Genomic DNA, 12,741 nt, shown 5'->3' on the forward strand with positions numbered 1-12,741 from the left:
CCTGAATAAGGGAGCGATGGAGGGACGGATAAAGGGATGGCAGGCAGCTAGTAATGCTAGTCTGTGTAGCCTGTGTGCACTGTGTGGAAGTCTTTTTTTGACAGTGTCAGAAAAATATATATATCAAGAATGAAAAGAGCAAAAAAAAAACCAAAAAAAAAAAACAACAACTCTTGATTCTTTTGCTTTGATGTAGTTACTTATCTAAGGTGGAAAGTTTTTTTTGGTTTTTTTTGTTTGTTTGTTTGTTTTGTTTTTGCTTTGTTTTATTATTTGCTTCGAGCCCTGTGTACAGGAGCTGCATGCAAAAAGATCTTTTGTTAAAAGGGTTGGCGTAATAAGCAAATGCTTCAGCCAATACCTTTTGATTAGCCTTGTCTCATGCTTTCTTGCTTTGTGGTAGATCTTTGTTCTGCCTTCACTGAGATATTTGAATGCTAATCAATAAAATCAAATCAAAATCAAAATCAAATAAATGGCAATAATCCAAACAGCGTTTGTGTTTGTTGTTTTGTAATAGAGGGCTGAAATTTCTACTTTTATGTAAAACCATCATTTTTGCCATCATGATGCACAACGTCAGTTTTGACTCAGGAGATAATGTTGATATTTGAATCATTTTTGCGGGTGTCAAGAAAAACATGTTATTTTACGGTCACTTTGTTATCAGTTACATGCACTGTCATTGTTTCATCGTTACTTTATTAGTACAGTTTATCATCACTTTAATTAATCTATTGTTGTTCTCTATCATTCTTTCTATCTGCTTAAGCTGTTGCAAATGGTATCCATATTATTGTATTCACACCTCTCGAAGCTGTGGGTCCAGTAGGGCCTTCTACATTCACTTACACACATATTCAGGCCTACACCAACATGCACATAGAGAGTCATGTAAAACACGCACGTTCACACCCGCACGTATTAAGAACAGGGAGGTCGTCTCAGGACAGTCTCTCGGTTGGACACACAGTCTCACAAAATTGCACAACATATCACACACTTGTTTGTCTCTAAAGTAGCCTCGGATGTCTATATAAGGAGAACTTTTTGAACTGTTATCATTTCCAGTAAGATCTAACTGTGATGTCATCAGGGTAATATAAGGATGGGGAGCGGTCTGCTCGAGGAAGATTGTAAGATTGCTGTTGCAAGTTTCTTCCCACACTGTACTGTGTGTTTTAATAAAATAATTTGTGTTGACCCACTATGGACTTCCAGTCGTATGTCTCTTCCTCAAAATTCGAACCACGACACGGGAAAGCAATTTGTAAGTGGTGTCTACAAAACAGTTTATTCACAGAAGAGGCCTGAAAAATGTTTTTAATTTAACTTGTTAAGAATCAGTAGGTGAGATTTGGAGTAATATCTCTATAAGACAAAGCCTTTATCAGTATCTTTATTACAACGCACTTCACAAGGGCAGGAAAATGAAACATGCAAGTCATTGAAATCAACATGACTAGGCCACATAACTTGTATGACTACTTGGGAAAAGAATGCAATTTTAAAGGGTTTTGTTTTTGCATCCTCTCCTAAATAATATTCTTTGATTTTTAAGTGGTCATACTTTCTGTGTTTGTTTTCTGTGCAACTTGTTCACTGAGATTTCAATTTAATTTAATTGCCATAAATGATGCCGAGGAGAGCAGAGAGAGTGAACCAAAACAATAAAGTTGTGAAGCACAGTTGGATGAACCAAAGCAATTAGTGAGGAGAGTATAAAAATCCAAGGTATTGGGGGAAAAGTGTTGGGTGCCAGCTACATTACAAGTGTTTTTGTGGATTAAGTGTTTAGAAATCTGATGCATTTGGGCATTAGCACATCCAAATCAATCCTTCAAAAACATGTAAACACGTCCAAATTGTCTTCTGTGGAAGATTTACTGTGCTGTAATTATCAACTCTCATACCAGGTAAATGAGTCAATAATAACCGCAGCTGCTACAGCTGCCCATTTGTTTAATCACCTCATTGCTGGTGATTTACTGTCAGTGGTTTTTAATAAAAACTAAGAAGAAGGCTGAATCACATTGCTGTGTTGTGGTTTGTTTCCTGTGGGATTTTTATTATCAATTAAAATCTGTGATAATCAGGAAAACATAAAGTGCTGCAGCTAGATAGCCTGCAGCTGGACTATTGTCAGTCTTTTTAGCAGTTGAGCTGACATCCACTGCCCTTTAATCTCCATCGGTTTCTGTTTTCTCAGAAACATAGCTGGCTCTTTCTGTCTTATATTTCTCCACAGTTTCTATGCTCATTCATTCCATAAGCCTCATCATGTTCTTTTATTCCCTCTCTTTTCTTCTTACTTTCATTACTCCACAAGCCACTGGCTCCCATAAACACTTTCTCTTGCAGTAGAGGTGACTTGCAGTGATGAAAACCTCAGCAACAGAGAGGAATGCCTGGAGCACAACTGTCCCTTATTCTCCTCTGCACTCTTTCTTTATCTCTGCTCGGTAAGATGCTGCAATCGCACATCGGCCACTGCTCCAGCATCTTTCATACTTCCCATCTGTTTACTATGCAAAGATTATTATCTGCTGTGCTCCTTTCATTCCTGTGTTTTTCCACTTCTTTGACTGACTAATACGATATAATACAGTCAGACCTGAAATAGCCACATTACATAAGTGATCTTTTTTTGAAAAAATATGGGCTGCTTGATAAACAAAAGTGACTGACTCCGACTTGGCTGCTTTCTTGGCGTGCGGTGCCAAGCTGGGATAACATTATCTGAAATTGCTACATCAAACATTTTGGTAGAGATGACTAAGTGATAAGCCCTACCAAATAACCAGCCACAGATGATGTTTCTCTGGCTACATAATATATGGTGGAAATATAATTCCACACAAAGTGACCTGGAGAGAAATATATTGAATGGGAGAATGATTTTCTGTTTTCTGTGGAGCACCACGGCTCTCTTTTGTGAATGCACCCCGGAGCTCTATTCAGAAAACACACAGAGTGAGACAGAAAACATAAATTTAAGGTCTGAGGCTCATCTGTATTCTACCCATGCATCCCCGCAGTCATTTTTAACACACGATGCTTGGATAGGCACAATGTCATTCTTGCTTTAATTCCCATTAAATTAATGTTTTTGTCTTTCTCTGAAAACAAAATTGCAAACAGAAGCATAGACACTGGGAAGACAAAAGCAATTACCGTAGAATAATGAAACAAATAAAAAAAAAAGATGCAGGAGTGAGATATTTATAATACAATCTCTGACCTTAAAGAAAAAAAAACTTTGGTATTATCAGTAGGGATGGGTATTGTTTAGGTTTTATCCGATACCAGTGCCAAACCGGTACTTTTGAAACGGTGCCGGTGCTTAAACGGTGCTCAAACCGGTGCTTAAAGAATGGAGAACACCAACTTTGTCCAAAAACCTCTCATGTTCAGCTGTTTTTTTGTAAAAAGATAACAATGTTAGCCTTTTCTGCAGCTATGGGGCATATATGGTATCACTCTTGGCTGGAAGCAGTGCTTAAACAATGGAAAAAACACAAACTTTATCCAAAAACCTCTCATGTTTAACTGTTTTCCACTTTTTCTTTGGTCATTTTAGCCTTTTTGGCCAGGGTGAAGGGAGCATCTGCCATCAAACAAGAAGACAGCCGCATGTAGCTATGATGATGTTTGCTAGTTCACCTTACATGCATTAATGTAATAACGTGGTTAGCCTACTCAACGTAAATTACACACGAACAACATTAAGCTACTCACGCAGAGAAGAACGGCTGCTGCTGCCATCATCATCCGTCATCATTTCTGCTACACTGGCAGGGCTAGGGGCCAGGACTCTATTCTTCGGGTTTTTGGGGGATGTTGCTCCGGGTCCGATAACTGGCAACCCACCCGCAGTAGATGTGCACGGAGTGAGGTCTGCAGCAAGCTATCAAATACGGCGCATTTCTCGGCTTTTAAAAAAAACGCTATGCGTCGCCAGGTGTTTCATCGGATTTGAGGTGTTACCTCCTTTGACAGTATCACAGTATCAGCTTAAAGCACTTGTTACAGGCTGCTGAGTTTGCATATTTTGCTGTGAAGTACAGCCATACATTTGACCGGTCCTCCTTGGGCATTTTTAATCTGTAGCTCTGCTCTAAAAGAACGTACGTACCTGGACCCGCTTACTATCCTCGGAAACGTAAAATGATTGGCTAGAATCTAAAGTGTATCACAGCTCAGGAAAAAAAAGCACCGAAATAAAGCACCGAAATGTGCGCTGCTTTTCGGTCTGGTTACTACCGTTTATGTCAGAACCGGTGCCATCATGGCACCGGATACCGGTACCCATCCCTAATTATCAGTCATTGGACCAACATAATTAATTGGGACAAAAATAATGAAATTATCCCACAAAGTAGTTGCCCATGTCAAAGTAAAAATGGTTTGTTTGCTACTGACCAGCTCAGAAATTGCACAAATTAGCCACCTGACACAGATCTCCTGGCTGACCTTATAATAGACACATGTTGGTTTCTTTACATATGTGAACAGTCTGTGTGGTCGTCCTGGACGAATATGGTCCACTAGTTTACGCATGTCAGGAATGAGATGACAAGAAACGCCGTTTTATTTATCAGGCGAATGGCTGAGTGCTCGGTCTTGTCTGTCCATGCTATTTCCTCTAGCTTGGGGGAAAAAAACAAATCTCAAAGCTGCGTATTTGTTAGTTACAAAGCTGGGTTTATGTCTATTCATGTCAGAAAAAAATAGTCTTTTAGTTTAATGGAGACAGTTGTGCTGCAGGATAAAATTGTGGCTCTTTAGCAGTTGAAGGTTTTAGCAATTTAATATTCTCAACCTCGAAATTATTTATAAAGCACATTTAAAAACAACACACGTTGATCAAAGTGCTGTTCAACAGACAGAATGGATAAAAACAAGAGAACAGATGAGAATGAAGTAAAAATAATAAAGTGCCAGTAGGTGCTAAACTATACAGTCGTGGCAAACAAATGTACATGAGCAAATTTAGAAAGACTCAAATGCTAATGAATAAAAATACATTTTAAGTCTAGTTTTAAAGACTCGGTGGAAAATGGGTAGGTTTGAATGTGAGGGGAATGCTGAGAACCCACAGTCTCCTCTGAGTTTAAATCTAGATTGGATGCTTCTGATTGTGGTCCAATCAGCTGACCAGAGGGACCTGGAAGTAGAGTATAAGATGTTGGGCATGTAAGATGGAGCCGGACCATGGAGAGGGCTTTGTAGACAAACAGGAGGTGATCTAGGTGGCTAATGAGCCAGAGCCTCATCTCTACAATGTTTAAAGGCATTCAGTTGTTATAATGCTTTTGTTAACAAAGGCACCTTTGTGTCTCCATTTCTGTGTCTATTTGTACTTTCACGCCTGTGAAAATTGTTTATCTGTATGTGTGCAGATGTGTGCATATGAGCATGCTTGTTTGACAGGATATGAAGCAAGAAAGGCTGTGCGATCGCACATGGAGAACAGATAATCACACGCAGACAACACTGTCGCAGCCTGGAGCCCCACGAGGGGAGAAGGAGAGGGGGGTAAAAGGAAGAGCGAGCAGGAGCGAGAACGAAGATATGAAATAGGAAGGAGGAAGAAACCCAAGCAGTACACCACATCTGTCACTCAGAGACATAGATTTCTACCGCTTAGAAATGTTAATCGGGTGTTGCCATAAATGTTTATGTGGCATGTAGCTGCCTTCGTTTCTGCCACTTAACATTCCAAGAAAATAAGAGCTTAACAGTGTATGAAAAAAATAGAGTACAGCATACAGTATATTGATTTTTGTGAACAATAAAGTTATTTTTGTTGCTGTTACCCTGAGCATCATTGTAAGACTGTATGCATGTTTTAACAGTTAACAAGGAAATGGAAACATTCGTCTGGATAGCGTCTCATGGCTGCTGTCAGCTCCAAATCTGCACAGCTCTCAGGGTCAGAATTTGGCATAAATAACATGAAAGCATGTACCCTTTCTGCTTTGTATCAATGGCTCAGGCTGCTGATGGTGTAATAGTGTGGGGATATTTTCTTGGCACACTTTGGGCCCTTTAGTACCAACTAAGCATTGTTTAAACAGCACAGCCTACCTGAATATTGTTGCTGACCACATTCATCTCTTTATGACCACCGTGCCATATTTTGATGGCTGCTTCAATCAGGATAATGCACCAAGTCACATGATGGTGGTTTCACTGTACTAAAATGGCCTCCACAGTCACCATATCGGAATCCAGTGGGGAATTATTGGGATATGGTAGAACAGAAGGGTCACATCATGGATATGCAGCTGACAAATCTGCAGTAACTGTATGATGCTGTCATGTCAGTATGAACTAAAATCTCTGAGGAATGTTTCCAGCACTTTATTGAATCCATACCATGAAAAATTAAGGCAGTTCTGAATGTAAAGGGAGTCCAACCCTGTACTAGAAAGTCCACTGTGGTAATGTACAGAGGCAGAAAGTGTCATTGATCAAATACTTATGGATCCAGTGTATATGCACATGCCTAAAGTACACATAGTACTTAGATTTGTCCCACTAGTCGTGGACTTGTTTACTGGTCTTCAATGCTGCTCATTATCAGTATATTTCGATATATTTCTGGGTATATTTGTAAACTTTTTTCATTTGGATTTGGCAGAATAATACAAATGCAAATTCTAAACAGAATAATAAGTAGATTATATTCAAAGAATTCAAAGTCTCCTACGCTTGGGTTTTGTTGTGAGTACTAAGTAGCCTCTCCTTCCTTACTTCTGTGTGCTGTAGATTTCTGCGTTAGCGTGTGTTGCTGTACAGCAGCCATGTCATGTAGATTGGGAGCAGCTGGGATTGTTAGGCACAGATTGTGAGTGCATTTGATGGTTGCAGTCAGTGTATATAAACTGCACAGTCGTATGGGATGTGCGCGTGTGTATGCTGATGTGTTCGGTCAGCAGGTTTGTCATGCAGCAGGACTGGTGGGGTCCCCTCGAGTATTTTCTCAGTAGGGCAACAAAGCAGACCCTGATGCCAGCGGCGCTGAACAGATGGCTGAGTTTGTTAGCATGCCTATACTGTGCCAGAGGTCAAAGGGGCTTGTTTACCCAGTTACGAGACAGCATTCATCCAAATAAACATATAGTGAGAACTTACAAAGTTACGCATGATTTATTTGCCTCATGTATATAAATGTCTCTCTCAGCAGCTTAAATTTTGCCACAAAAAAATGTTGAAATGATTTGGATCTGTGAAGGAGAGAAACATCTTGTGACCTGAGGGGTCTATTAACAATGTAGACTGAGAGAAAGAAAGATATTAAAAGCTTTATCTACCAGGAGGAAAATCCTAAAATGTTTTCTGAAAGCAGTTCATAGCCAGCAGAGGTTATGGAGTAACTGGAGTGACATGATCCTTTTTTTTTTCTTCAAATCTTGGGTAGAATTTGAGCAGCTGCATCCTGAATAAGTTGAAATCTGTATCTTGTGAGGCACACAACCAACTCCAGTGATAACAAATAAATGCCACCAACCAGCAGCACAGCTTCTCTGGATGGTATTCTTTCTTTAAGAGCTTTTTTTTTTCAGAAAAAATACCCTTCCATCAAGCTTTTCAATTTACATTTTCATATTTGACATCTGACATTTTTATTTCAAAACAGAATGAAAAAAAAACCCCTAAAAGGAGCATGTATCATTTTTATGTAGAAGGGCACCAGCAAGCAGCTCCTTTATGTGAGGGTAAACAGGAGGAGCACTGACGGAGGCCTACAACATGATAAATGGTTAAAGGACTGGTTCTCATATACTGCTTTTCTACTCTGAGTACTCAAAGCGCTTTAGACAACTGCCTCATTCACCCATTTAACATTCACACACATTCACACTACAATGGATGCATCACATGGGGTCACCCAATGATATTTGGCATGCAGACTGGAGCAGACAGGGATTAAACCACCAACCTTCCACTTAGTAGGTGACCTGCTCTACGCTACAGCCACCCCAACATGACCTCCAGTCAGCTATTCATGTCCATCTTTCTGACTAAATGGCTAGAATCAGTTTAGTCGGACTGCTCACACAGCCATGTATCATCCAGCTCGATTGGCATTCGCTAGAGAACACCAGACCTGGCAGGTGTGCAACATGTAACCCATTCTCTTCACAGGTGAGGGCAGGTTCACAGTGAGAATATGTGACAGAGACGTGAAAGAGTCTAGCGATGCTGTGCCGAACGTTATACCGCCTGCAAAATTCACCCTAAAGATTCTATGCAGTCATAATACGTCAGTGTAGGTTTTATGTTGAAAATGCACTTGCAAGTTTAAGTTAAATGTTTGTTTTTTAATACACTCTTTGTGGATTATTCTCCCACACCTGTTTAGTACATCATGCAGCTTTGCTCTGTATCACACATTTTGTCTTGCTGCTTGAGTCTATAGTGTATCTTGTTCAATCAAAGATGGGAAGGAAAAATGCTGCTGTTTTCTGTTCGCGTCTTTGCAGGAACACAGATAATTCACCATGATACTGGAACTCTAATGAATTGAATCACACTCCAACAGACAGGAAACTTTGAGTGCGTTTTGCCATTTTCATAGACCCTGGGGAAGCTATAACTCTGTTGTCTGGAAGTTAGTCTCATCCTGCTGCTTTTGTTTTCCTTCCATCTGCTAAATCCAAGGTGATAAATGAGACAAAAAGAAGTCACCATTTTATAGACAATGACATTTTAAATCATAGTTACACTGACAGAATGACACACAAGGGGCATCCTGACAGAGATCAATATGTCACTATTTTCAACCTTTCACTTTCAGCTCTTGGAGATTTTTTCTGTAGAGCTGTTCTCATCTTCGCAACCCTGTTCCTTAAGTCAATTTTCCTTTCCGTCTCTCGTAGATAACTTATGAAATATCTCAGTATGACAACAGATGCACTGACGCACTCTGTTCGCCTGCTGTTAGTGTGTGCCTGCCTGGGCTTAGAGCCACTGGAAATGGCCACGATGCCACTGAACTAGGGCACTGTCAACTTCCTACTGGGTGCTTTCTAGGTTAGATCAATATGTGCTTCATAAAGCCCATATTGACCGGGAGGACTCAGACCTCTGAGAGAAGAAACACAAGAAAATGAAAAAGAAACGCAGATGGTAAGAATCCCCCCACCCCCGCAGCAAAAAAGTCTGCTGTAGATGGAAGAAAATGGTTTAGCTTTAGCCACAGGAAGGCAAATTTATACCACTGAGCTGCGCCAATAGAAACATGATTTTGCCAGTTTGCACCCATATCAGACAAATGCCTCACTTAATGTTGAAGCCAGGAGGAGCGCAGCATGTGTGCTGTTTTCACAAATGACGAGGTGAGGAGTGCTCTTTCCTTTGTCTTTCTCTTTACAACCTGCTGAATGCAGCTGTTTGCTGCCCATTGGCAGCCAGTTCATTTTTCATGTTTCAGATGTAGGTTTTATTTATACTGGCATTTTTTGGATGCAATGTCATTGTCCTATCTAGTTTAATCAGTAAATGATATGAGAGAATCAGGATCCGCTGGCTTTATTCTTTTTAAGACATCAAAAATCTAAACTGCTTTGGATGTCACTGCAACATTTCCTTTTCTCCAAGCCAAATTAATCTTATGTCACTCATTCAGCCACAGTGATATTATTCTGCGAACATGTAATGAAACCTATTTCAGCTTTCCGCTTTTTGGTACTGCTCCAATTTCTCCAGGTTTCACTCAAGATTTTCATTTCTCGCACACTGTTCCAAGTGATTCTGTTAGTATGTCTATGGTCAGATTCTTTGAGTCTTAAGATGTCTGCAGGTTTTATTTGCTGAAAGTGAGTGTAGAGCATTTTGTGAGTCATTACTCTTAATGTTTTTCCATCATTTCTCTCAAGGGAACCAAAAAAAGTTTAAACCAGAAGATTTCTGGTCTGCATCTATCAGGCATAATTGTTATGGTTTGTAGGTTTTTGGGTTATTTTGAGTTTTCTGGCTGTTTCTGAGAATTTTTTGTCTGCTTGTTGTGTTTATAGCATCAGTTTTCCTGGTGTCTGGCTCTCTGGTAATATCCCCTCCTCTGTCTTTGTGGTTGTATTTGTTGAGAATTTAAAATGTATGTTCTGGACTTTTTGTACTATTTGTGATTACTTCTTTCTGTGTAATAAAAGTTTGGTTTTGGTTTATTCATGTCAGTTTGTGAGTCACTCCCTTGCCGTAGTACCTCCAAATGTTTGACCTGGCAGAGTTTCATTCTGGATCCCCTTCTTGACACAGCCTCAATTTGTGTCTCCGTCCGGACTTCAACCAGCTTTCACAGTAATATGTTAAATACAAATAGTTCCATTAATTAAATGGTGTTCATAATTTTATTAAGACACATGCATGTCTTGAAAACAAAACGGACAGTTTTTCAAAGCTTAAAATGATGGATTTAAATAAAGACAAAAGCTGTTGAGAATTGTGTCGGTAGCTTTATGTGCTTGTTTGACATGTTAATGGTGCTAATGGTTGGGGAAACTGAAAAGTCAACAGTTAATTCTTATTTTAATCATTTTGTGCGGACAATAAAGCAAGAAAGTTTGAATCCAGACTGTTCTTCACTCTTCACCTGTTGTTATATCAGTGGCCTCATGTTTGACACATTAATGAATAATCAAAAAGTAGATACAGCCATCTTCTTGTCAAGAAGCTGAGGTTTTGTGTTTGCTGTCAATTTCCACAACATTTTGCTCTTCGGCAGTGTTTGCACGCTAAAATACTTCAAGGTTTTTGGAAGAACTTTTCTACCCTACTTTCCTATTTCAGTAAAAAAAAAAAAAAAACTTACTCCATTGATTTCCTGTTACTTTGTGACTAAAATAGTGCAGTATGCGGAGTCCCCTGTGTGTGCTGATCTGTTCTAGACAAGCAAGCAGTTGGAGGCAAGCTGTGGGCTGGGAACTGGGTAGAAGGAAGCCGACGGTGCATGAGTCTGTGAGCCTCCCATGACAGTCAGTCCCAGACGAGGGGGCCAAATAAACAACGAACGAGTGAGCGAGCAAAGCACAGAGCTGCGCCTTAAGCCGGGAGAGAGAAAATAGAGAGACAGGAGAGAGCTCAGGAATAGGATGACACAGCATGCAGAGGCTTCCGGAGAGGGTAATGAGTTTGGCCAGGTTCCAAAGAAATGCTGCACCTTCAAAAGGGAGGGAGAGATACTGGTGGATATTAAAAAAACAAAACAAAAACTGTGCCCTCATCTTTCTTTCTGCATCTCACGTGATGCTTTGCTGTAGATGCTGCCACAGAAAAAACTACTGCTGTTTGCTGTTTGGTACTGATCTCTGAATCTCATGCTTGTTTTATTTGAGCCTCAGGGCATATTGAACCACTGCACAGTTTGAAGTCGAAATAGAGAGAGATGAAGAGGCTTTCGTAATGTTGACCGTATTCACTAATCAATATCCATTTATGCTTTTGTTATTAGTGTGTCTGGCTGAAGTATCTCCTGCCGTGACCCATTCTTTCCTTTTCTCTGTCTCTGTTCCTTCCTTCGTTCTCCCTTGCTGCTACTTCCTGCCCCTATACTTTACTCATGCAATACAGAGGGTCTGTACCAGCTGGGAGGTCCACGCTGTGCCCCTCAGAGCAGCATTGAAGGAGTGGACGATACAGAGGTAGGACCATTACAAAACAGCCTCTGTTCACTAGCAGCCAATAACATGGAGGAATACTCATCCCTTTCACAAAATGTTGCCCTTATTTTTTCTCTCCCTTTCACTCCCTTGTTTAACGTGTCCCTTTTCAACACCCTTGCAGAGAAAATGTAAGACCCATGTGCTAATACTTGTGGTGCATGGGGGAAACATCTTGGACACAGCGGGCGGAGATCCCAGCACAAAAGCTGGCGATGTGGCCACATTGGCCTCGGTGCTCGACAAGGTTACGCGGGCGCATTTCCAAGCTGCTGCCGAACACGTGATGATCAAGCTGGTGCCATGTCCAGCTGTATGTGCTGAAGCCTTCTCTCTGGTGTCCAAGTAAGTGCTGATGCTAAACCACACGCCCTCATGTACTCTTGACATTTTAAAGTGTTGCATGCCTGGATAAAATCCAGATGATTTAATTCTCTTTCATTCATATTTAGCCACACAGGTGAAAGATCAATGGAAAAACATAACTGGAGAAGGGCACAGAGGCATGGTGAATAGTTTGATAAATGTGAAAATGGTGTGAATCATGTGCTGTGGCCTTCACCGCTTCCAGATCTACCAAAAATTGAAGACTGAGGAAAAAAAAAAGCCAAAATATTAGCTGAAGTCAAGTATCAAATGAGGAGATATTTTTGGAAAGAGTGATGTTCGCCCGTGCAGCAAATTTCACAACTGAATGAGAATAAAAGCTGTCGTTCACGCTCCGTGTGACCCAGACCTTGCTAAGGCACTTTTAAGAACTCATAGGGTTATCCCTTTCAGTGAACCAGAATTTTTCAGTTGCCAGTACAATTTCTTGTCGGAAATAAATTATGTGGAAACACAGCCTTTCACACCTTAAATAGAATAATGTGCCTTCTGCTGCTTGGATGGGAGGACAACATGAACTAGTGGCCTCAGGCAGCTCTGATAAACACCTTAGTGTTTCTCTAAAATGATATGAAGTTAAGTAGAATGGATGAACACTGTGGGAAAAGTGACACCAGATTTTATAAACAGCTATTTTGTTGATTCTGTCGCTGCAGACTGTAAATCAATGACAACTCTGTAAAAGGTC

General features: G+C 40.4%; 1 protein-coding gene across 3 annotated transcripts in view; it reads left to right on the forward strand.

The window, feature by feature from the left end:
- pitpnm3 (PITPNM family member 3) overlaps window positions 1-12,741 on the forward strand; it is a 113,142-nt gene that overhangs the window by 55,049 nt on the left and 45,352 nt on the right. For all 3 annotated transcript variants that reach the window (XM_084951473.1, XM_084951471.1, XM_084951472.1), the window contains exons 4-5: window positions 11,578-11,648; window positions 11,791-12,011. In XM_084951473.1, coding sequence (XP_084807599.1) covers window positions 11,578-11,648; window positions 11,791-12,011 — 292 coding nt within the window. The remainder of the gene's footprint in view (window positions 1-11,577; window positions 11,649-11,790; window positions 12,012-12,741) is intronic.

Source organism: Perissodus microlepis, chromosome 14, assembly GCF_051167445.1.
Source record: "Perissodus microlepis isolate ML-2025 ecotype Zambia chromosome 14, ASM5116744v1, whole genome shotgun sequence".
In the NCBI taxonomy this organism is placed as follows: Eukaryota; Metazoa; Chordata; class Actinopteri; order Cichliformes; family Cichlidae; genus Perissodus; species Perissodus microlepis.